At 34.2% G+C, this 26,162-nt stretch overlaps 1 protein-coding gene across 3 annotated transcripts; it reads right to left on the bottom strand.

Moving 5' to 3' along the window:
• Window positions 1–1,946: 1,946 nt before the first annotated feature.
• Window positions 1,947–21,250, bottom strand: LOC107957830 (protein SABRE). 3 transcript variants are annotated; one of them, XM_041113953.1, is made up of 23 exons: window positions 20,835–21,250; window positions 20,285–20,396; window positions 18,762–19,022; window positions 18,038–18,240; window positions 17,595–17,817; window positions 16,812–16,982; window positions 16,612–16,713; window positions 14,748–14,999; window positions 11,932–14,037; window positions 9,891–11,745; window positions 9,592–9,695; window positions 9,039–9,395; window positions 8,609–8,727; window positions 7,518–7,764; window positions 6,398–6,622; window positions 5,177–5,316; window positions 4,690–4,762; window positions 4,406–4,507; window positions 4,143–4,316; window positions 3,676–4,014; window positions 3,413–3,580; window positions 2,727–3,099; window positions 1,947–2,564 (listed from the first exon to the last, which is right to left on the bottom strand). In XM_041113953.1, the coding sequence occupies exons 1-23, from the start codon at window positions 20,903–20,905 to the stop codon at window positions 2,431–2,433; spliced, it is 7,911 nt and encodes a 2,636-aa protein (XP_040969887.1). In that variant the 5' UTR covers window positions 20,906–21,250; the 3' UTR covers window positions 1,947–2,430. The 3 variants fall into 3 exon arrangements, with proteins under 3 accessions (XP_040969887.1, XP_016748907.2, XP_040969888.1); XM_016893418.2 differs by having other exon boundaries at window positions 1,947–2,546; XM_041113954.1 differs by having other exon boundaries at window positions 1,947–2,558; window positions 20,835–21,249.
• Window positions 21,251–26,162: the final 4,912 nt, after the last annotated feature.

Raw genomic sequence — 26,162 nt, 5'->3', positions numbered from 1 at the left:
TTTAAACACTTCAATAATTATTTACATTAGTCAATTTTGGATACTTTTGAAGATATCAATTATTCATTTTGCATATTGTATTTATTTTAATGTAAATTTAAATTTATGAAAGTACACTTGAGAGTGACAAAATTTTAAAAAATTTATAAATATTTATGTAAAATAATTTTGATATTATATTTGCATGACACGGTTTATACCTTAAAAACTGAATTTGATTTTAAATTTTGACAATGACTTTATTTATCGAGAATAGATTAAATCATGATTCACATCCACCCAAAAAAATAAAAAGAAATTAATAGAAATGAGCTCAAGACGCTAGGCCACTAATAGAGGAGTTGTATAAATACGACAAGAAGTGAATACTTTTAGAGACAGTGATGAGAGCATTTAAGACCTAAGTTACTAGCTTAAGAAATAAATACTGATATTATTTGTAAGTATGCTACATTCTAAATAAGAAACAAAGCATATGCAAAGTTGAAACTTTTAATTTGTCTACAATATCTGAAGGAATCATACTAACGACAATTGATTGTTGGTATAGATGCTCCTGTATAAAAAAAACAGGAGCATATATGATAATGGAGATATTAGAGCCTGAGCTGAAAATGTTACTCCACTATAAGCCGATTAAGACGGTAAAAAAGTATAATAAAGATCACACATTTTGATTGGTTTATTAATGGACAAAATCAATGTTATTTGTTTTATTCGAGTTAGTATTGACTATTTTCATCAAACAATTGTTTTGCTTAGTAATTTAAATGGATTTATTTGGTTTTGCAGTTTTCTTTTTTATTTGTTAAATCAAACTGAGTAATCCATAATTTAATCTAACACATATATATATTACTATAAAGACACAAAATTGGTAACTTGTATTTGTTGTCATAATTTAATGGTTGCCATTTGGCACCAGAAAATTACATTAAAATCTACCTTCATATAAAGTTTCCATTTTTTCATTATTCTTTACCTAAGGACAAGGAAATTATTTTAAACTTAATTAATATCCAAAATGCAATTAAGTTTTACTCAGTTTTTTTTAAAAACTATTCTATTATAATTGCTATATTAATATTTCTTTATAACTTAAAATTAAGAATAATGTATGACCTAATTTTCAAAAATAATATGCAAATATATTCAAATAAAATTATAAAAAATAATCCTAGAATATTTATAGAATATACTATATATCTTTTAAAATTACCTTAGAATAAGAAATACCATATTAAAAGAATTTTCTAAAATAAAAGAATAAGATATAATAAATGAAATAATGAAATTTTAAATAATACTACCTTAATGTTAGACAAATAAGTAATTAATTTTATAATACAAAATTAATATGAATTCATAATTGAGAATCCAATTTTAATAAGTAGAATAGATATTGAACCTCATAAATATCATATTATATATATAATAAAACAAGAATTTCTTGTTTTTTTGGAAATATTAAATTCTGAAGCAAGGTGATATAGTATTTTTACTGTACTAAAAAATATTATTTAAATAGTGCATATTTTACAATATTTTATATAGTATTTAAAATACATTATTTAATATTATTTGTCAAAAGTATTAATTTTTAAAATATATATAAATAAATTTAATATACATTAATTAATACATACAATCAACTGTTGCACGAGATAAAACAAACTAATTAAAATAAATAAATAAAACATAGTACATTTTTTATTCATATTAACCATATCTAATCCAATTATCCTACCCACAAGAACGTTACAAATTGATGCATTAAGCCAAATCCAGAATGAACCAAAAAAAAAAAGTGATTCAGATACAACCATGTTTGCCACCACAAAAGAAGCAATGCCTATGATTACTTGAACAAAGTGAACTGCAGAATAGATAGGATCCGATCCAATTCCTAAGATTATTTTTAATGTTCAAATGGCATCACAAGGATTGTAACTTTCACATTTATTTCTATTCCAATATATATTATTTAAATGTATGTACAAAATTATAGTACTTGGTAGCTCGTATAATCTGTTAATATTTTCTACCCAACCTACAAAATTTATGGATTTGAACCTGCTTCAATCACTCGGTCAAATGAAGCAGATGGTCATAAAACAACAAACATGATCTAACCCAGCTTTCAAAGATCAATCACCATAGAATACAAGGGTACATCATCAACCAGTACCTGCACAGTCAATAACCAAGCAGGCATACCTTCATATTTCTGGAGCTGGGTGTTCTTCAACCATCTTTTTTTTTTTTGAAGATCAGAAACGAGTCTGTCTTCAAGCACTGTTACATTTTAGCAAAAAAATGCGGTTGCTTGTCATCAACGCTCTGAAGTAATTGGGCACATATTTGCGGACTGCATACTGTTTGCTCCATTCAAGGCCTAAGAATAATACTGTCATTTGATGAGAGACGAGTCTATTCATGAAAATCCTCATATGGTGAGGATCCACTAGAAGAGTCTGTTTCAAATGAAGTGATCTCCAACTCCATCGGTGATGATGGAAGTGATTCTCTCTGTTGAGAAGATGAACCTGAACCTGAACCTGAACCAGAACAAAGTCAAGTTGGTCTAAAACTATATCCCTCAATGCCTGATAAGGAAAACCTCCAAAATTACTCAAGTGTTTGAACAATACTATAAAATGAGGAAATGCCACTTTTTTTCTTCTTTTTTTTTCCATAAAAAAACAAAAAGAAAGGTGAAGTTAAACCTTTTTGTCCCCTTGAACGGAACTTCTTTGTGTGCCGCCTAATAAGTCTCTTAGCTTTGGTTATGGTCAACTGCCTAGTGAATGGAGAGAATTCAGCTTCACTCTCACTCCACTCTCCATGGAAATCATTCTCCGCTTCACCTCTCATAGTTCGTAGCACGAATTGTTTGGCTTTACGCCGTTGAGTGTTGAAGAGGCCCCTAATGGAAGTAACAAATCCATCACCTGCTCCATCACTTGGACGCTTAAGAAAAGTTATCGGGTACGGGCCAGGTTTCTCAACCTGGTCATTGTCACTGAGATTGAGGTCACTATCAGGAACACCAGTTCCACTTGGCTGTTGAGTATGTGCCTTGTCTTTGAATTTTTTACCCTTACCAAAAACCAAATAATTAATAGGGAAGTCAGCAGATGTGCATTCAGCCAGCCTAGTGGTTTAACAAACAAATTAAGCTTCACCATACTTGCAAATGCAGTTAAGAACTATAAACTCTAGATACTAACAATGTTTGCCATCCCATGTTATTGCAATTATTATGATACTTTTAATTGTGAGATGAAGCATTACAATTTCCAAGTCATAAGCCAGGGAATAGGAGGGGGAACATGGAGACCAGTTACCGTAAAAGTAAGAGAAATTTATGATTAGGGAGATTTGCAGGTAGGTTCACATCCATATTCCTTACCTGCATTCCTGTTACAGACTTTAGGACTCCCCATATAATATGCTTCTTAACTCGAGAGAACAGTCTTCTCCAAGTCCCAGTGAACTCCACACGGTGAAATGTATCCATCAGCAACTTGAGATCATTTACAACAAATCTGGACCCTTCATATGTAACTAGCAGTTCAACCTAATGCACAACAGAAATATACAGGAATAAAAACCAAAGAACGGAAATACAGAACAAGAGATGTCCAAATTAAAATTAACCAAAACTAAACCAACCTGACTTATCTTGATATTGTGAAATTCCATCATTTTCCGAGGCCTAGATTTTTTCTCTTCATTGGATTTTCCAACCTTCTTCTCTTCCTGAGATGATCGACCAGACTTAACAGATTTTGTGTCTTTCATTTTATTTTTAGAGGATTCATCTTGTTGCTCAGTGGAAACAAGTGGCCCACTTTTAGTGGAAGAAACGCTGGAAGAATGAGCCTGTAGGACAAGTTCATCAGCCACTGATTCTGCAACAGTCTCTTCCCATGTTCTGTCAAAAGAAGATGTTCTCCTCAACTCAGGGCCAGAACCAGAAACATGTGATTTTGGGTCTTGTATCTTAGATGCCTGCATGCAGGGTTCAAAAATGAAAATTAAAACAGAGAAATATAATGATCCAAAGCTTAATATAAGAATATGACTTAAATAAATCACTAAGTTGACAAAATACTACAAGGTAGGGAAACGATCCTCACTTGGGCAGAGCCAGCAGGAGCAGACTGATTGGTAATGGATGTACAAGACACACTTGGCTTGGATGGTACCTCAGACTCCTTTGTTGAGTGGATGCCTGACGCAGAAGCATCATGGTTTAAGGCACCCTTCTTTAGACGTCTTGCAACAGATGTTGTGGAGCCCTTCCAAACTTCCTGCATCTCCAAAATTCAAGCATGAGGACATTCGCTAATTGTACCAGAAATTTGCTTATGGACTTGATGATCTGAAGCCCAAAACTAACCTGCCGTCTTTGCGAATCTTGTTCTTCTTCTGGGAAGAAATACCCCCACATCATTCTGTACATTGTCTCTGTCAAATGAATCTTAAGGGGGTATATCTCTACCTACAGGGTAAAGAAATACCTCATCGTAATTTTTATAAATAATAGTAGTCACAAATGCTTCTAATATCTAATATAAAAATACGCACCCTAGATTCTCAATCATTAAACAATCAAACTCATTTGAAATATATGCTCAAGGAATCAAGGGCTGACAAAAAGAAAATAAGAAAATTGAACTTTACCTGAAAAAGATCCAGAGAGGAGTTTCCATCTTTCGGAGCACCCTGCTTTGCATCCACACGAAGCATGACTTTTCTGCAACACAGAAAGTTGATATATCAAGATTTTGTGGAGAATTATTACAGCATAAGCTGAGCTATGTAGTCCAAACTCTTCACACTGAAATGTCCAAATGAAAATATATCGGAGGACATAATCCCTATTACACAACCACATGAAAAACCACAAGGAAATATTGGTGAAGTAAATAAAATTTATTTATAAAGAAACCATGTTCACAAAAAAAGTCAAGTTTCTGATAGCAGAAAGGTAAAGTACAGATTGGTGGCAAAACCAATCAACCATAAGATAGAAGTGAATATGTGACTAGGTTCTGTTGGCAGAGAACCACCAAATTAGGTTTGAGGAGGTTGAAATGAGGCATGTTGCAACTAAAACTATAATTAGATAAAACAACTAAAGCAACAGAGTCAAGCAAATAGTTTGTACTTTCCCCATTCTGGAGGAGGATTCCATGCTGATAAAAGCATATCAGATTTGTCATTGAGCAGGCAGTTTCTCACAACAAAATACTTTGTTGTAAACTGAGCAACACCAACATCTTTGTAATCGCGTTCAAAATCATAAATCTGCATGAACAGGAGAAAAAATAAACTGTAATAAGATACCAGCCTCAAAAGTAAACAATATTTAAGTGCAAACCCATATGGAAATTAAAAGTTTAAACCTCAATTAAACCATGATTCAACAAATAAATAACAAGAAAAAATCTGAAAATGATAATAAAAGCAATGGACAGAAAAACCAATATTGACTCCTAGCACTCAAAAGTGCAAGCTGCAGAAAAGGCAGATGCCTATGACAAGCAAGGCATTCAAGGCATTTCTAAAATGAGAAATCAATCAACAACTTTATATTTAATATGTCAAATATATAAGTTTGGTTATACAAGTTAAAAAGTTGATTCCAATCAATTTCTAATGAAATTCTAAATACAGGCACTATCTGACCTAATCAAGAGTCCTCATCAAAATCAAAAGCTCTAAGTTCCCTTCACATCTATCTTCAACAAAATTATAGTATTTCACCCTTTTCTTATTCCTATAAACGATACATGTATTATCTCACCATCAAATAAAATTACAGCTAACAAAAATTCAAAAAGAGGAGGCAGAATTTCTAAGCAATGCCTTTTGCCTTCCAAGATCTCCATCTAGGCATAAAAATGAAAGTATACATTTCAAATAAAACAAATTTATTTTGGCTTGTTTTAGTAATCTTTCTTGATTTGATTCACTATTGTAAATGAGTTTCTAAAAACTTTTCTTGCAGATGATATATACAAAGAGGTCTGCATATCTTTCCAATGAAAAATTTTATAACAAAATGAATTGATCATATATTTCTTGAATTTAGTATTTCATATTTTTATGATTACAGCTTTCTATCCTGATGCCTTGTTAAAACTAATATTTCTTCATTTCTTATGTAAAGACACCGCACCTGGAGGAGGTGCAATGAGCTGTTTATTTACTCTAGATTACATTTGGGAGTGCGGGAGTTTGCTTTGTGCCTAAGCACATGGCTTGAATAATCCTGATTACTGTCAGTTCAGGGCAACAAATGTATTTGGGAATATGGCCTCCATCAAGAGATAAAAGCAGATATCAATTGATACTTCACTAGCATATCAAATCTTCAGGAACTCACCATGTCATTTATCTCTGCCTCAGCAAATGATTTACCATCCACAAGCATACTCCATACAACTTTGTTAATTTGCAAAGAAATTCGCATTGCATAGGATGGACTTTTGTTGTTTTCTTTCTCCATTAGCCGTAGCTGAGCTGCTTTCTGCAAAGCAACCCGTAAGGATAGAGATGCAGCTTTCCTCGATTTTTTTGCATTAATAAGTTCTCTCTTCAGTCCTTGCACCTATACATATAAAGTTCATGCTGCTTAAAATTTGTTGCGCGCAAGTGAATAACAACTAATCCACATGGTATCTTAGAAGACAAATAGGCATATGGAATCTTAGAAGACAAGTACACAAAAACAAAATCTATGCCCAGAGAGTAATATGAAACCATGAATAAAAGATGTAACAAAAGGAGCATATAAGAAGAGATTTAGTCATAAACAGAGAGCCTGCAGCATTTACTGTAAAATGCCTTATCAGAGTGCACTCTTTAATGTCCAAAAAGCATTTTTGAAATAAATGCCAGATCACAGAATTAAGTAAATGTAAATCGGTCTTTTCTAGTTTTGATGATACAGTAAGGGTAGGTGGAGTATCTTCCTACATTCGTGAAGTTATACTGACAAAAAAATAGCCCACCAAAGGACAATAGATTGCCCACATTGAATTTCACTTTCTAGTAAATTATCCTCAGTTCGTACCATTATAGTTTCAGATACACATGCTTTGAGTGATAGGTATAAACAAGCTGAGAGAACTTCATACAAATTGGATTTGGCAAGAAAGGGATGTTAGAGGAAACTTAAAATTCAGTCTTAAACCAGAAAGATAGTGTGCATCTTCTTTGAACCGCGTATTACTGATAATAATTTCCAATAATCACTGCATTTACTGCAGAAAGAAATTTATGGGATCCATAAGTTCCAAATCCAGTTTTTTTCACATTGCATATTAATATGTTGTTGATAAAGTAAAGCACAGAAAATTGCAGCTCTCCACTTTTCTTATATGAATTTGCTTATAATTTAGGCCCACTAACAACATTAATCTTTTAAAAATTCAACATGAGAGTAACTCCACAACCATGGAAACTTGATATTTAGAGATTGTTGATAAGGTTCTCTTTCTTACCAATATAGATCTCTCGCCATTTACCATCCAACAATCACCTTCCTTTTCCAGATGGTCTCCTGAAGTATCACAATGAAGAGACAGCTTCTTAATGTCATTCAGTAGCAATTTCTGCTCCCGCTCTTTCTGTTCAAGGGTAATTTTGGCAAGTTCCACCTCTTCAACACCATCAGGAACCACTTCATCTGCCTCCTCTCCTACATCTTCATCATCTTCACCAGGACAAGAGAGACTGCTTTTTCGAGGCCTGAATTAAACATGTTACTTGCATTAAATTTAGAAGAATATACCAGTATTAAATACCAAAAAAGTCTTTGGTGCAGTGCAAAGATCACACAACTGATTTCATTAATAAACTAAGCGATCATTGCTTCCATACAATATATGGTGAATGTTGAAGAATAGGTTACATTTAAAAAAGATCAATATAAGACTGTTAGGTAATAGGTGTAAAGCAGCTTTGAGTGACATATTAATAAATAATAATAAAACAATAAGTACAATTATAGCTTTTAATATGGTTTGAAAAAGAGGCCCAGTAAGGTTAATAAAACCCAACTGCAGATGGAAAATAAAAAGAAAATTTCACTATGATCAAGGTTAATAAAACCCAACTGCAGATGGAAAATAAAACGAAAATTTCACTATCTAAGCACATGAAAACAAACACCAGAAGAAAGGAAGTAGAGTAGCTCGTCTAAACAAGGAAAAATTGCTTTACACATGCTTTTTAAGCAAAAGATGGCAACCCATGGTCAAATTGATCTTATCAAGCCAAATGCAACTGTTGGATTTGGATCCATCAAGGGCGTTTGCACACAGGTAGGCCCCACATTTGCAAATGAAAAGAAAATGCTATCTATCCAGAAACACTATTATAATAATGCCCATTTATCAAACTACTTGTTTCAAAAGATAAAAATGGAGAAACAAATATAATTTTTAAAGACTAGTATCTGCCAACAAATAGATTCAACAGGCCAAAGCAGATGAACATGTGGAAACTCCTACAATTAATTTCATTAAAAAAATACATTATTCTGAAAAAAAAATCAAAGAAACAGAAGGAAAATACTGTGGAATGTACTCACTTGGGAAGTCGAGCAAAGAGAAGATTGGTTAATACATCCAGCATAACCTGAAACTGGCGAGATGTCATGCTAGCTGTTATGTTGTCAGAGTTAAAGGTCAGTTCCTTTAATGGCTTCACCTGCAACAGAATTAAAAAGAAAGACATGGAAAATTAATGGAAGTCTACAATTCAATAAACTGCCAACCAGTAAAGTGATTAACTATAAAAGACAGCAACTTCTATGCTGTGCATCAAATAAACAGTACTCTCCCATTATTTCTCCTCGTTATCTTTGGTATTGTTTTAAAAATCAACATTTTCCTTTCTTCATGAAATGTTTAGTTTAAATGCTTCACAATTAAATTACATCTCTTTTTACTTATGTTCAAATACTTGGAGATGGACATAGAAATCCTTGCAGAAACAAATACCTCAAGAATATTACATACCTTCAAGTCTGGGGTTCCACCTTTATGTCTTGTGTACCGGAAGTACATATCACAAGGCATAAACACTCTTTCAAGTAGAGCGCCAGTACGTTTGACCTTTGGGGAACTTTTACGAATTTTTGGAAGCCACTGTAGTCCAGCCCCAGGATCCACATCAGTTGGTGCAACATGAGCCTGTACATGCTCCAGCATCACAGAAAACTCCATGAGCTTCAATGTCATGTCATGCCCACCTTCGGGAATATGAACATTTCCAGTACCAAGTGCTTGCTCAATCAGCTCAGAGCCAACATGAAGAACTGAATGAAATGATCGAGCTAAAACACGACCACAAACAGCAGCAAGAAGAAATCTCCCCTGATAGGCATGAAAGGAGTAACTTTACTGAAAACATGACTAACATAAGATGACAACCCCCAACAAATCACTACGAGATGCAAAAATAAGATCATGCATAGTGAACTCAGGCAATGATTCATAAGTAAAAGAAATCTTCTGAATGTTTGCAAAAAGAATGAACAAGCTTATAAGATGCAAAAATGTCACAACTTACATTGGCTTCTTCAGAGTGAAGATTGAATTGAGGTTCAATAACATTCACCATAAAACGCCGAGTCCCTTCCTCTTCCGAATCATTGACCTCATATTTTGCTAGTGCTACAGTAAAACATACTGTAATTTAGCAACATGATGATAATTATAACAATGTCTTTAATGCAGCTAACATTTATGGCGGTTGATGAATGAATTTGTAATTGCAAAAGCCACAATAGCATTAAATGGAATGCAAGCATCTCAAACTTAATGTGAAAAAACAAAATCTCAAAATCTCATACTAAGCTTGAGACATACCAACTGCAGCAGTAGATGAACTTTCCAATCCAACCGCATGTGATAGAAATGAATGTGATCCTGAAGTCTCTATGTGCTGAGAAGGAACACCTTGATTGGTAGAAGGGGACTTTGAAGCATCCTCTTGAGGCATTTCAGGTTCACCAAGTTTCTGTTTCTCCTCAACTAACTTCCTCTGTGCATACTGCCGAGAAGGTGAAGGCTTTTGAGGTTCAAATGCTTTTGATATTCCACCAACAAATGACCACACAGCATCTCTATTTTCTATGGTCCACAAAAGTTTTAGGCCGTAAACAAAAATTCGCTGACAATTATCGGCTATAACCACATTGTAACCATCGTCATCACTAGGATCTGACCGAGCATGCTCATCACTCTCACTCCCATTCTCAAATTCAGATCTGACATATGTCATTTCAAGATTTTTTCTTCCAGCCTCCTGCCATGCCAATAACCTTGCAGGATCAGCCTTTGGGGCCTGCCTCCTGATAGTAAAATAATCAGATGACAACAAAAATCCTTCATCACGATGCTTCTCTGTGCAAGCATTCACATATTTACTTTTTTCACTAGGAACTCGTTCCATGGATGCAGACTGAGAAGTTTTCCTCATTATTTTAACTACTTTCGTGACACTAGTGCAGTCTTCTTTGTTTAAATAAACCTTAGGCACATGAAGGTCAAGCCCCTGGTACACAAGATCAAGAGGATCACGCTTGCACTCAAAAGTATATTTTTGCTTACCCCTACTGTAACAGATTTCATATTTAAGCTTTGTCATATTAAATGTCAGTCCTTTTGCTGGATCATCATCGTCTAATGTCATATGCTTTATGCAAGTAGGTGTAGCATCTAAACGGAGCATAAATTCTGTCATCACCCTATCTAAGGACAAGTTTCCTGATCTAGGAACTCTTGGAACTCCAAAACGAGGCCAACGAGAAAATGAACGCAATTTATGAGGAGGAATATAGTTCATATTCCAGAACTTAATTATCCAAGCTAGATCATGTGCACCGACATTGAATGTTGGTGAAGCAATCGAAACATTCCCCGCCTTACACTGTGCCCCATTTACAGCTCCATCTAGAATAGTGCAATCTGAGGCTGAGGCAGATGGGGATTGTTTGTCTAATGGGGCAACAAGGGGTTTAAGAGAAAAGTTCCATCGGAGGGAAAGAGAAGTAGATCTGAAAGGATCGAATACTTTCTCCCTAGGCTTCCCTTCAATAGGAACTGCATATAAATAATGATTCATGGGATTGCCAGACTCACATTCCCAATCCATTGTAACCTCAAGGCTGAAGACTGGAGCTTCAAGGAAAGCACCAGATGAAATGGTGGGAAGTTTTAAGCTTCGACTATTTACCAAACTCTCCAAACTACTCAAGAAAAATTTAAAATCCTTAGCAGAAACATACACACGACCATCTGATTGCTGGATCTCCATAGAACCAGAAACAATTTGAAGCTTGTCAAGCTTTTCATAAGGATCAGTAGTCGCAAGAATGTTCCATTTACTTTCAGAAAAGAATAAGGTGATATTTCCATGGATGTAATTTCTCATTTCATCCCACCACGGTAAGCTCCGCTCCTTTTTTGGAACCTGCGGAAGACCAGGACTCCTTTTACTTAAATTGGCCCTACGAAGTGCAACGGTGAAAGCATAGCTTATGTCAGCAAAAACTGGTTCATATCCCACCCCAAACGACACTTCTGCTTTTTTAAAATGTATGGGCAAATCAGAGTATGTTTTCATCGGTGGAGTTGTACCACTAGCCGAACGAAGCATGCGGACCTTTCTCCATCTCCCAATGAAGACATCATGGGAAATTTGGGGCTGAAAACATGTTGCCTAATTTTCAAAGAAAATAATTTCAATCAGAGTAAGATCGGCAACGTTCCACCTTCCTTTTTTTTCTCCAAAAAGGACATATAAAAGATAAAATTCAAAATATGATTATCTTTGCATTTAACGGGACAAGTAAAGAAAAAAAATTGGGTTGGGTTGTGGGGGAAGGCATTAAGCTTATGAGTTTACCTGCTGTGCTAGCACAACACGTCCTTCACATCTACCAGAAATTGCAGAAAAAAGAGGAAATGTATAATCTCTTAACTGAACAACAAGACTGCCAGCATTTAAGAGAATATTACTCCCATATAGACGTGAAAAGGGTATATTGCTTTCACGACATACCGGATCAAGCTGCTTTAGGACCTCTATCATCCCGTCATCTCCACCATCAATCCTTGTCAATGTCACATCTAACTCTGTAGCAGAAACTGCAAGAAGAGAAGTTCTTGCAGTGCTTGGCTTAAAACCAGCCTGAAAACCTTCTCTGCAGGCACCTGAGCCTTCTGATTGTTTTAGCCTCTGACATGCGAGGTAATAGGATCGGAAAGACTGTTTATAGATCTCTTCTTGCATTTTTTGGATTGCTGAAGGATCTTGCACATCAATTTCAGCTCCATTATGGTGAATCCTTCTTTCAGAAGCAGAATCATTACTTTCTGCTGTTTTAGGACACGGGTTGGCGAGGACATAATCATCAAGAAATTTCAACCGAACAGCTAATTCAAAGGCCTCATTCTTCATTAAATGGTAATGCTCATCAAGCCAACCCTGGATTGGCTCTTCCTCAATATCAGCAGTTAACTTGCGTATGCCGAACTTTACACGTCCAAATTTTGTTGAACTAGACTTCTTAGGTTTTGAGCTTTCCTTTCTCATGGAAAAAATTAGCTCAGTTTTAGCTTTAGTTATAAGCTTTAAAGCTCGCAACATCTCCTCAACAGCATCATCAATGGCACGCAACTCCAGCCTGAAAGGCATGCAAATATGAACATCAAGTGCTTGAACCACCCAATCCCACAAAACAGCCGTTGATACTTTTGCATCAGATGAGATGGAAGTAGAGGGAATACGAGAAATCTGCATTCGGCTGCTTCTGAGTATCCGGGCCCCATTGAAACTAAGCATCAGCCCTTCAAGAAGTACTCCTATACGGGCATTCTCAGAGAAAATTGACTGAACCTGCACAAGTGCATCAACTCCATCTCCAACTTCAGCAGATATACTCAGCATCTCTACATCAACAGCAAATATAGATTCTTTTTTCTTTGTTTTATCAAGATTACCCACCTCAATCACAGAGACTTCTTTCTTCTGCTCAGTATCTTTTATACCAGAGATATTATCCATGTGTTCATTTCCAAGTCCCTCGAGCTTCTGATTGTGAACTAGTGCTTTCAGTTGCAAAACAAGTTCAAACAAAGACAGATGCACATCAGGCTCCCATCTGACGGAGATATCAGTAGCACTGAACAGAGAGCAAACAGCTATCTCCTTAAGGCCACCAGAACGTCGTACAAATTTTGCGTTCTGCATGTCAAACAACGAAACTTTTGTCTCTGGTTTATCTTCTCCAAGACGTTCCTGATAAATAGATCTGGCCCTTTCAAGTTCCACCTGCGTGGATTGTTTCTCCTTGTTCACACACAAACTGAAGTGAAAGATGTCAAGCAAAACAGAGTATCTCAATTTCTTGCTCTGATCAGAAACTGTGGACATTATATTTGCATTACGTGGTGTACCATCAGCTGAAACACTAATAACAACTCGACCGCCCTGAGACCCATAATTTACACGCTTGGGGTCCGCAACAACAGAGTTTTCCAAGTAAGTGTCACCACAGAAACTAACTGAACAACGTTCAAGATTAAAGTTTAAAAGCCGAGTGCCCTTCCCTGATGGTTTTGAAGAACGTCCTGTCCGGCTCTGTGTTGCTTTCTTACCAGCAGAAAGATTTTTTAAGAGTGCTTGAAAAGACAAAGCTGTTACTATGAGTGATTCAACACGCTTAAAGGTTAAATAAATGCCCATTCCAGTCACATCAGCAGAAAGAGCTAATTTACATCTAGGGCCATCTTCTTCAGATGATTCCATGTCCTTTTTACCCCAATCTAGACTAACCTTTGCTATATGCAGTAACGAACCTGAATTGGATTCCACAGTGAAAAGGCTTTCATTCAAGCATTCTTGATATTCATCTGCCATATGCAAATTCACCTCACCAAGTTCCATGTGTACTGTGGTTCCTATACTTGAAATGTTGTTAGCAAACAGATGTGATGACTGTGAGCATCCCTGCATTTAGAAATCAAAGTCAAAAATTGGAGTCTCAGTGGTTGCTTCGTTCCAAAAGTCAAAACATAAACCAACAAAGGCATATTAAGTGAATAACAACAAAAAACAAGGAAACAAATTAACAACAAAAAACAAGGAAACAAATGAACATAGTCCAAACAGAAGATCATGCTACTCAAAATAGCAAATAAATTATAGATGTGACCATAGAATGTCCTACACCCACATATATAAAGAACTTCTTATGTCTGAAAACCAGCATAAAGAACAACCTGTCCATATTAAGAGTTTCATAAACAGTTTAAGTGGGATTCTTCTTTTAGCAATATGCTGATTTTAGTTGGCCTAATTTCAAGCGAACACAGATTGTTCATTATATAGACTGCCACCATGGTTCCCACCACCTGGTAGCAAAAAATTGGCTCCACAACACAACCACCCAGAAGAAAAAGGAACTTGACTAATGCTTTAGAAGTAATGTGCTAATGGCATGATCATCAGGCAAAAAACTTTCTGTTGGTGAAGAGCTGAAATTAAATCATAAGAAAGAACTAAAGACTACAATACCAACTATATTGGAAGAAAAATATTACAAGCGAATTATGCACCTTCAGATATAGAGTCATGTGCTAGCACAGCATGAGCAGCAAGATGAAGGCTCAATCATTTCCTAGATACCCAATATAAATGAGACACAGAATGTTGCTTACATGATACAGTGGCACACCACTTATACTATAAAGCACAATCGTCATCTCAGGGGCTGAGACAGTACATGTCCACATGATAGCTTTGGATCCAGTTGATTGTGGCTTCTCCAGAGTAGAAGTTTCCTCTTGAAGAACCATTCCCTTCTTTTTGGAGGACTGCAACCTCAACCATGGCTTCAATCTACTCATTATAATGTTAAATTGAGTCCCTCCAAGTTTAACATCAACTTCAGCTCTAATAGGTGAGATTGGCTGAAAAGCAACAGCGCTAAAAAGAATAAGCCAATAAAGCAACCCGATAAACTATAACCACGACACTAACAATATATTTACCAAATCCACCTATTTTCGAAAATATACAGACACCAAACAAAAGTGAGATAAATTGGTATTAGAAGTAGATTGAAAAAAACAAAACTCCTCTTTCCCAAACAAGGTGGTGGTAAGAGTTAGTCTGTGTGCCAGGCAAGGTATCAGATAATGGGAATGAATAGAATAAGAAAACTAGAGAAGTTGGAATCAGTAAAGGTAGCTCTACTAGCAAATTTTCTTTTCCAATCGCCAGGAATCACTAAAAGAACCATAAACCAGTTAGTCCAACCAGTTCAATAGGGGGAACCATTCAGCTATCCAGGAAATTCGTCTCCCTTGTCCTGTATTGGGCCTCAAATGATCAAAACTAGTCCCTATTTAGGAATTGATAAGTTTTTTTTACTTCCAAAAAAACATTTCCTGGCAGGGTAATTATATGGTTTTTTTATTTTTTATTTATTTTTTTTTATGAAGTCATTACCTTTTAAAGGCAGGTCAAGTTGGGTCAAATTTAAATTTATCTTTTCTCGGCGAGCATGAGAGAGATGCTAAAAATTGTAAAGACTAAAGACCACAGTTGGGTTAATTGGGTCAGGTTTAGGTAAATTGTGCATTTTCTATTTGGGTTCAGTACCTTCAGGTTAACCAAACAAACTTTGGAAGATGCACCAAATCACCCACACAAGGCCTAGCCATCCTAATATAAATGATTCAACCACCAATACCCAAAAAGAGCATAACAAGACTATATCAACTACTATTCATTTTCTACCGGTCTACAATGCTAGACATATGACCACATAAAATGCTGATGCCAGGTGGCCCAGGACAAATCCATGAATTTCTTATAGACAATAAATATGATAGTTTCTAAATTCATACTCATCTGAGATCACTTGGTAAAAGGCAGGAAGCCAAGTAATACAGAATAAAATGAAAACTTGATGCAGTGTTGTCTAGGCATGTCTGTGCGCCTGCCAGTGCCTGTGCCTTGCACCTTAGCATACGACAAAAACATCTCAGACCGTTTCAGGCGAAGCCCATTTGATCAGGTGCATGCCTGGTGCGCCTAAGCACACTCTTCTGTAAGGCAATAGGCATAAAAAAGAAACAGCTGCCTAATTAAATTTCTATTTAATTTCTTTTATTTTTCACTTTTTTCATTTGATATACCTTTACAAGTAAGAAAGGGAAAATATCAAACTCTATACTTCGCAATATTTGAGCATTTGACACAAAACATTGACCATAAGAAAATCATGCATATTGACCAATAAAAGAACCGCATGCTTTGTAGATAAGCTATACCGCACTTCAGAGTTTATCATATACCTTAAGCTTTATAAGTATACACATAGACCTATAAAAACTCATATATAAATATATAGAGCTTTTTTTGCGCCTTGCACCTGAGGCGATATAAGGGTTCTAGTGCCCAGAACACACCTTGCACCCATGACAACACTGACTTGATGATTTGCTATTAAAACATATTTTACCTGTTGTACCACACTGAAAAAGTAAAGGGTAACAACCTGACAAAGACACCAACCTGCCATGATTGCACAGGACTTGCCTGTATCGGAATGTAGACAAAAGAGACAACATCCACTTTCATTATCTGCAATACGGAAGAGCCAGCTTCTCTAAGAAGCTGAAACAGAAAAACAAAAGTTAATAATAGGCCAAGTTGCAAGATTATGATTCACATTATAAAACAGAGAGCTGCAACATAAATAGTAATGGCTATACATGTATCTCACTGAAATCCAACTGAACATCAAGACGCGCACTCTCCCCCAAATCCTCAGTTGATCTTGATTTGATGCATTTCAATTGAATGCCCATGATGTTATTCTCAACAACAATATCATGTTGCAGATGCATAAATTTCACGTCTAGTTTTGGCAAGTTGAAGCAAATCTGTCTCAAAAAAAAAAAACAAATGAATGAAATAAAATAAAAGTTCCCACCAATGCATGCAAATAACTGGACCACCACCTATCTTCTTAAATTTTAGCAAACTATTATCATGCATTCTAATAACTTGAGAATTGTCTCTGAGCTACACATCCAATTATTAGTTCTCACTGATCAACACAAGAAAATATGGGTTCATCAAATAAACATTCATCCTCTTTTATAGGGTTTAGAATCTCTATAATGCACTTCTTTGTCAGAATTTGTTGCTTATTTAGTTTCTTCCATTAGCTTCATTGTTACCTAAGGATGCTGGCAGTCTGTCCATAAGCTTGCCAGCACAAATGAAAAGCGCCATTTCAAGCAGGTTGGAATTACATCTATAATTGCTCAATCCAGTGGAAGATTAAAAATAACAATTTTCATGATAGCTAAGGATGTAAAACAATCACGACCAAGCCCAAAAATAATATTTTACACACTAATAATGAAGTTGCCAGTGGATGCTTCTAATCTTTGAATTCAATAGTAACTTAAACAGATAAGGGCAACCAACCTTAGAAGACAGGAAAACACATAGCAAGCTTATCTCTATCAATGAGTAAAAGCACAAACCTTTTCTGGAAACATAGAAGTATACTTTGCCAATGCTAAAATTGCAGATTGTTTTTTCTGAGGCTTTTTAGTGGTTACAAAATCAGCAGTCGGCCCTGTAACTTTATCGGTTTGAGTAAAAACATCTGGCAATTTTTTATTCTTTGAGAGTAGCTCCTCATTGAGGTTCACAACAATCTCTCCACAGTTAATGTCCACATTTCGAACAACTACACCGGCTTCCCTGAACGAAGATGATACAAATAGAGGAGCATTTTAGCGCATAAAGTAAAAGCCAAAACAATATATATATGATTAAGCAGATAATATGTGTATGAGACAAAAATGCAACCCAAGGAGCATAAAACTTACCATCATTAACAGACCAACAAACTTATGTCAAATATAATGGGTTGCAATGGTTTTGGCCACTGTAAAGAAAATTCCAGAAAGAAAAGAAATACCTATCATGGCCAAATTCACAAGAGAGAGAGAACTCTTCACAGCTAAAAGAAGCAGAAGGCTTTTCCATAAAGCCAGAGAGCATCTGAATAGCATAGACAGAAATGGGTAATATGTGTAGCTTAACAAACAGATTGTGTTTGGAGCCACCATCCTTAGATATGTCTACTTTGAGTTCCTTAACTTCAGCAGTTGCTCTGGGCGTCTGCATAGTTACAAGATACAATTGAGCGTAAGAACTTAAAAGAAAAAGGGCAACAGAAAAATACATAATTAATAAAAGCATACATTTGTCTAGGATCTATGTGAACTAGGGCATTCAGAGATTGTTGAACCCTAACTAGATGATAAGGCACATATGATATTAGGTGTATGAACAAGATCAAATGAAGTAACAAATATGTCAATCAGAATCATACTCTAAGATGAATTGACTTCCAAACCGTGCAGGTGTGTGAATCATGCAGCAGCATAGGAACCAACAAAAAGTTATTACTGGATTTCCTATTCAGTAACTTACAATCAGAAGAAAGGTAGCAATCAAAAAGCATTAACAATATACATCATCCCCCACCACTCCCTTAGCTCCCCATTCAACATTACTCCAGAGCACACATGACAAAGACATGTCCCCCAAACCTTAAAAATTATGTGCTGAAAATGAATTATGCAAAAGTCAGATCACTGTTTAAAAGGGAGGAGAAAAAAAGGCCAAAGATCAGTTACCTTCATAACCAAATCTGTGACAGACACTGAAAAATATCTTGCAATGTTAGCTACAACCATCCACTTCCCCCTGCCTGAACTGCGAGGTTTCCGGGGTCTAGATTTCTGTGAACTTTTACTTGAAGGCCTTAGTACAACTTCCAAGTCACATATTAACACCTGCAGCTTTGGATCCTTAGAAATAATGCCAGCCCCAAGTTTAACCAGGGATTGGCGTAAACTAAGCTTGATTTCACCCACTAATATGGATTCAATAGCACCCTGAAAATTTTCCCAAGAAACAAAATATGTTCAACACCATGAACAGGCACATAGGTACCAAAATAGGAACTGGAACAAAAAAGCAATAAATTATAAAAAAATTAATACATACTGAAATAAATTCAGATTGTTCAGATAGCCTTCATGATTTTCAAAGGGGATTTTAAACTATTTCTAATGTGTTGGACTGGCTTCAAAAACAAACCTCCTAATCCACTTAAGAGTAGAAAGGTCAGTAATCAGAGTAAAACTACATACCAGGCCATAACTATAGCATCCTACACATTATTTAACCCTATATTATATATATAAATATTCCAGTCAAAGAAGTTCAACTTAATGGCACACTTATCTCTTGCACGTGCCTCCTGAACATCCATTTAGATTTAGTTCCAAGAAACACGACTCACCCCAACTTAAAACAAAATAAAAAGACTTGGGATGGCAAGGTTCTCCACAAACTAAACACAAAATGATTTTACTGAGGTAAAATGTCACCTCACAAACCAAATCCATGACAAAGTCAATGCTTAAAGTTGACAGCAAGAAAAAAACCTTTAGTTGCAGTAATCTGCCAATTAGTATGGCCCATCATATAAGAAACAAATACCAAGAACTTACCCAAAGACACAAAATGAGAGGAAACTTCAACTTATAAAGGTCCATGCTACTATTTAGGTGAAATTACTCCGTATTATTCTCTTAAACAAATCTAGATCTACTTTGTGCTTGATTGGAAAAGAAATGGAATGATAGAAAGGTGCAAGAGAAAACTGGCAAGAAAAGTAAAGACACTTCTGAGAAATAGGAGAGGTAATCTACTGGAAGCATTTGTGAATGAACAGTTTTTTCTATCCAATTTTAACTGAATTGCCAGGATTCTAAGTACTTAATCTCCCTTCCCCCTCTTAGATTGAAAGGAACATAGAATGGTTTTGGTAAAACATTGGATTATGGACTGACGAAAAACTCATGTAAGTGCAATAACTTTTCACTTTTCCCCCCTTGTCATTCAATCCTACCAAGCAAGTATGAGAAATATTTTATCTTTGCATCCACTTTTCTCTCCTTTCCAGGGAGGAAATTACTTGTCTTTCTCGCAAGTAATTTGATAAACACCAGAAGGAAAGTCAAGTTGTTCAAAAATATGACTCCTCTCGTATTAGTGACTAGCAGAGGCTTTAATACCTAAATTACATGTATGGACCCTAATTTAACAGAACATTGAATATGAAAACAACCAATTGAAGTACAGGAAAAACCTTATTGAACTTCACAACAACATCCTTCAAACATTTCCATCCACCAACACGGAATCCAACAGATGCTCCAACTATCCTGCTTAGAATCCAAGCTAGCAACCTTGACGCAAATCTGCAAAGAGAATAAAACATATGACAGAAGCTTTAACTATCCCTTGGGGATCATCAGCTCCAAAGTTCGAACAGAAAAGATGCAATAAATTGAGGAATAAAAAAGCAAGGTAATATGAAAACAGTTCCGATACATAAATATGTCATTGGAATTATTCTGCTTAAGAGAAGGATAAATACATTGACAATGCCAATTACAAGTCTGTAACAAACTAACCACGTATGAGACAGCTTCGTCTTAGAAACTAGAAATAACATCAAGAAACACTAAAGGCTAACAAAAGGAAACCAATTTAAAAAGAAGAAAAAATCAAATGCATAAGCAAAAAGCTGATCGAAATAACATTCCAAAATTCAGATAATACACTAATAAAAGCATGCGTGCCGACAATTAGATAAACAACTTAAAACGCAACAAGTGAAAAGCAGGGGGACTTACATGAAAACCATCCACAATGTGATGGAAATCATAAAGAATCCGAAGAGAAACTTGACAGGAGAAGCCGCCATTTTTTTTCTAGCGACAAAATTGTAATTCTACGGAGCCGTAGAAAATCCGATCAAATCATCCAATTCAGAAAAAGAATACGAAGCAACGGCAAATGTAACAGCGTCCGAACATAATAGCATTACAAAGTAGAATAAGAAGGAGAAAAAGAGGACACGAAACCCTAAAGAAATTGAGTTTTCAAAAGATAGAAAGCGATCTGAGAGTTCAGTTGAAGCAATGAGAGCGACTCTTCGAGGATCAGAGATCGGAGAGGAGAGCGTCGACGTGAAAGAAGATCCGATCCATGATTTGCTCGATGATCAAATGAACTGACTGCTCCTGTTCTTTGTTTCCGGTTTTCTATTTTCTTTTTTAATTTGATTTGGTGAGTAGTGAAGGGTAGGATCTAGTGGTGTGAGGGTGCAAGAGAAGATGGGTGTGCTGGGGTGTTTTCTTGAGAAACGTGAACGGGATGCCAATGCCGAAATTGTCCTCGGGAGATGAGTGGGGGACTAAGGAGAGTCAACGCCGCAACGGTGCGTTTTTTTGCGTCGGCAACTCAGCATTTTTTATTGGGCTAAATCACTATTTAGGGCCTGAACTTGATAATTTTTCTCATATTGGGATCTGAACTTTTTTCTGTTCAAGTTCAGTCCTTAATTTGGCAATTTTTTCCACATTGAGGCCTGAATTTTTTTTGGTCCAATTTAGGCCCTAAACTTGGCTATTGTTTCCACATTAGAGTCTGAACTTGGAATTGTTCCCACATTCAGCCTTGAACTTTAGGGTTTTTAAGGACTAACTTAGATAAAAAAAAAGTTGAAGCCTCAATGTGATAATATTTGCTAAGTTCAATGCCTAACTTGGACCAAAAAATTTCAAGCCTCAATGTGGGGATATTTGCTAAATTCAAGGCCTAACTTGGGTAAAATAATTTCAAGCCCAATGTAAGAATATTTATCAAGTTCAAGACCTAAATTGGACAAAAAAATTAGACCCACTATGAAAATTTTGTCAAGTTCAAGTCCCAAAATGTTATTAGTCCTTTTTTTATATGGTTGAGGATGAATTAACGTGGATCTGGTGCCGTGGCTGAATTTGATTGGTCCAGTCCAATTGCAATTATTTCATGATCTTTTATTTTCTCTATGTATGAATACTATGGAAAGTTCAAGGGAATTTTCTTTTAAAGGATAATTTGGATAAAATCAATGACAATTTTTACACAATATTAAAATTTTGGATTTTAGTTTACCTTTCACTTGTACCAATTAAAGCCTAGAATTTTAATATTCTCTCAACTCAAGTTATATTTCATTTTAGTATTTTGTTTCATAAAAGTCACTTTAGTAACTTTAAAAAGTTCTATTGTAAAATTAAAATCAAATTGTTCTTTTTGGAAGTTGATCATAGACCATACATGATTAGTACTAAAATATTTTGTTCGTTTAATACGAGTTCAATCACTTCTATTTTAAAAACAATATGTTTTAGTAACTATTTACTTTTAAAATATATTTCCTTAATAAAATTACTCAGAAAAGGATAATATTAAATTTACATTTATAATTAAATTATAGATGAAATTGTAAAATGCCTATAATTAAGCATCTTTTTAGGCTCGTGTTCAATTCTTAGAATTGTATGTTTAATTGTTTTATTTAAGCATTTTATATACCAATGATAAATTGATAAAAACATTGTTATATTAATATTAAATTTTTTATTAAAAGAGAATTTCTCAGTAGTCTCGCATTAATTTGGTATCAAGTTAACTTGTCATACCTATAATGTGGGTGAAAGAAAATGTTTTATGTTAAAAGTATTTTTTTTTAAATTTATTCAATAATAAATATGAGTGACGTGATAATGAATTTGTATATTAATACTATTGAATATGTGTTCAATAATATTTTAGTTTCATAAAAGTGACACAAACTTAATATAAATAATATAGGTATAGATATTTTTTCCCTACACTAATTGAATTCAAACTAAATCACTAATCCATAATATAATTAACTTAAAGAATAAAGTAACAAATCTATCTATTTAAAGAAGATTCCATACATTTATATAAGGAAGATTTTAAAGTTCTAAGATTTTAACCTTTCCATTAAATCAAATTTTCATCTATTTAATAATTATTAATTAGGACAATGGTGAAGCACAAATAAGACTTATAATAATGCTTTTATAAAACTTCCATCCTAGCTAGTAAATAATCTCCTTTCGAGGAAAAAGAAAATCCTAAATGTGTCTTGCTTGTTATTAAATAAATGCAAGCGATTATGACTATGATAACTTACAAACTATGCATGAAATTTAAATTAAATGGTTTTATGGATCAAAATGGGGGATCACCATAATATTTGAAAGAGACATCATCAATCATGGATTTAGAGGATTTAATGAGTTAATTAATCAAAAGTCTTAATTTAAAAATTAATATCAAATATCATATTAGTTTTCTTAATAGAAGCACCAAAAATTTTGAGCTAACAAAGTTAAAATTTTCATTAAAATAAGAGAAAAAGAACAAAGCTAAAAAATTAAATAATATACCATAAACCACATAAACGCAAAAGTGATGACATTGGGAGGGCTAAAATATGTAACAGCAATAACACTGTTAAAAAGCTAGGTTAAATTATTAAAAGAGAAACTAGTTTTGAAAGATAACAAACCAACAGCAAGTGGAAAAAAACTATAAATAATAAATAATTTAATTAAATGAGAGAGGGCCAACTAAATCTGTCTATAAGTTGGGTTAAGTATGGTTCAAGTTAGGTTTTATAAAAAATTTAAGTCTGTGAGATAGGTTTGAGCCCATTTTAGTCTAAAAGATTGGCTTAAAATATTGTTAATGCCTTGTCATGATAAAAATGTTAAAATACAGACTTGGCTCGGCTCACTTGTATTAAATTTTTTAATATATTTTTTTAAATATAATACATAAAAAATACTAAAAAGTTAAAATAAATATTTCCCAGCAAATTAAAAATAATTATTAAAAAAATTTATACTTAAATAACACCAATATAAGTGCAACTTAATAATCATTTGCCTTTTAAAATAGTAGCAAATTTAACAATAAAATAAGAGTTATACAATATTCAAACAAAACAACAAAATAATAGTAACATAATAACAAAACTAACAACAAAACAGTGAGAAAACAGCAGGAAAATAACAAGAAAACAATTTTTTTTTTTGCAAAATCGGACTAGGTTGGGCAAAAAAAATCTTACACGAGGCCCGACTCATTTTCTAAACAAACATTGTTCTTTTTTTTTGCACCAGCCTATTTTTTAAATTTGTATTTTTATTTAAACATTCAAATTTTTTGAACAAACCTTCAGACGAAATAGATAAATCTAATGACAACAACAATCTAATACAATTTTATAGTTGAAAATAAAGTTAAAAAGACGATCACAAATTACCAAAAATTCAAAAATTATCAAATAGTGATGAAATGATGGGAATAATGATCTTTTTCTGGTTTTTAGTTTAGACCCATAAAAAATTAAGCATAATGAAAACTAAGCCTCACATACCATGCAACATTTAAAAAATCATTAAATATAAGAACAAGTAACTCAATAATATATCATTAATACATAATAAAAGCATCTTGCTCGTAAAAAGGTGTGAAAAGAAATCAATTTTAAAAAATAAAATAAAACAAAACCTCATATGGTAGGCTTTCACATTCTTTACATATTGATATTAGCCATAAGCATGTAAGTGCATGTAATTTAAATTAATATTAAAACAATTTTGCATGTATTTTAAGTCTATTTCACTGTCATCCCAAATTGAAACATCACATTTCCATGAATGGACAATATATTATCTATAAATAAAAACCCAGCATACAATAAAGATCTTATGCTGAAAAAAAACCTACCTTTATATACTGCTTTAAATTTTGTCCAGCCAGAACTTTGACCTCATACGAAAAATAGATCAAACGAAATTAATTAAGATTTTTAATAAAAAAAATATTAGAGTCACGCAACATTCAATCTTAATTAAATTCGAAATTAAGATGAATCGAATACTTTAACAAAAAATAAATATCTTTTAATGTCATATTTCTCGTTCATTAAATTAAAATTCGATTCATTATATGAATGATATTGAACTGTTTATTACTCAATCCAACAAATATTGATGAACATAAATATTATTGAATGCGTCTAATATCAATATCACCAACTCATTAATTTTAAAATAAACATATTTATAAGATTTTGAGAGTAAATAGCTACGAAATTCAACAAACTCAAAGTCGAGTTCGATGTTAGGACTGTTAGAAATGAGCAGAAGCTGGATTTGGGCTTTTTTTTATATCTATATAATTAAAACGCACCCAAAAAATAAAAATAAAAATAAAAAATAAAACAAAGATTGCACCGGCGTTGCTGTGGTCGGAGACGGAGTAAACGCGTCGGATATTTGGATTCGCCTTTCTAATTAACATCCAATTCCCCATTTTTTTTCTTCTCCTCTTCTATGATGCAACAAATGACAATTTCTGGTGGAAGGAAAACAAACTTGAGAAGAAGCATAATAAGAGGAAAAGGGGGCAAAGCCTATTGCTCCGACAATTTTTCCATCTAAAAGTACATTTGACTGGCTAAAATTAAGGGAAACAAAAAGAAATTATTTGTTGTGAAAAAAAAGTAGCTAAAGAACAAGTGGAATTAGTTGGCTAAAATAATGCAGCGAAGGTAAGGTGGGATTGATTTGAATGAAGACTGTACTGTTATTCGAACTTCTTAAGAAACATTCCATTTACGAAGTAAGATTTGAACAAGAAAGAGTCAAAATGAAGCCTATCAAGGTGGGGGGTGGATTGACTAAATGTCCTTTACATATTTAATTAGGGTGTTAATAAATCTGTCTAAATAATTAGCCATCGGTGAATTAATCTCATGCATCATCAATCAACCATCTCATCAATAAATAAAATAATGAAATATTTGATGACTTATATATAAATATTACAGAGTGAAAATATAGGGCCGAACCGATAAAAAAAATAGTGCAGGTATCAAAGTGATAATTTAACTATAGCACAGGGGCTGAAAGTGGTATTAACCCTAATTTGAATGGTAACGGACCTAAACGAGCTAGTTTAGGTCAACGAATCCTGTTTGACTCAACCAATTGATCCGTAGTCTGGCTTGGGCTGAACAGAATTCAGGTTTTGGGTATAAAAGGCCTGAGGCCCAAATAAGGGTTTAAAGCAATTTAAAATCCGAATGC

Source organism: Gossypium hirsutum, chromosome A05 (genome assembly GCF_007990345.1).
Source record: "Gossypium hirsutum isolate 1008001.06 chromosome A05, Gossypium_hirsutum_v2.1, whole genome shotgun sequence".
Taxonomy (NCBI): Eukaryota; Viridiplantae; Streptophyta; class Magnoliopsida; order Malvales; family Malvaceae; genus Gossypium; species Gossypium hirsutum.
The sequence above is the reverse complement of the archived record's forward strand: the minus strand, read 5'-3'. Positions and strand labels throughout refer to the sequence as shown.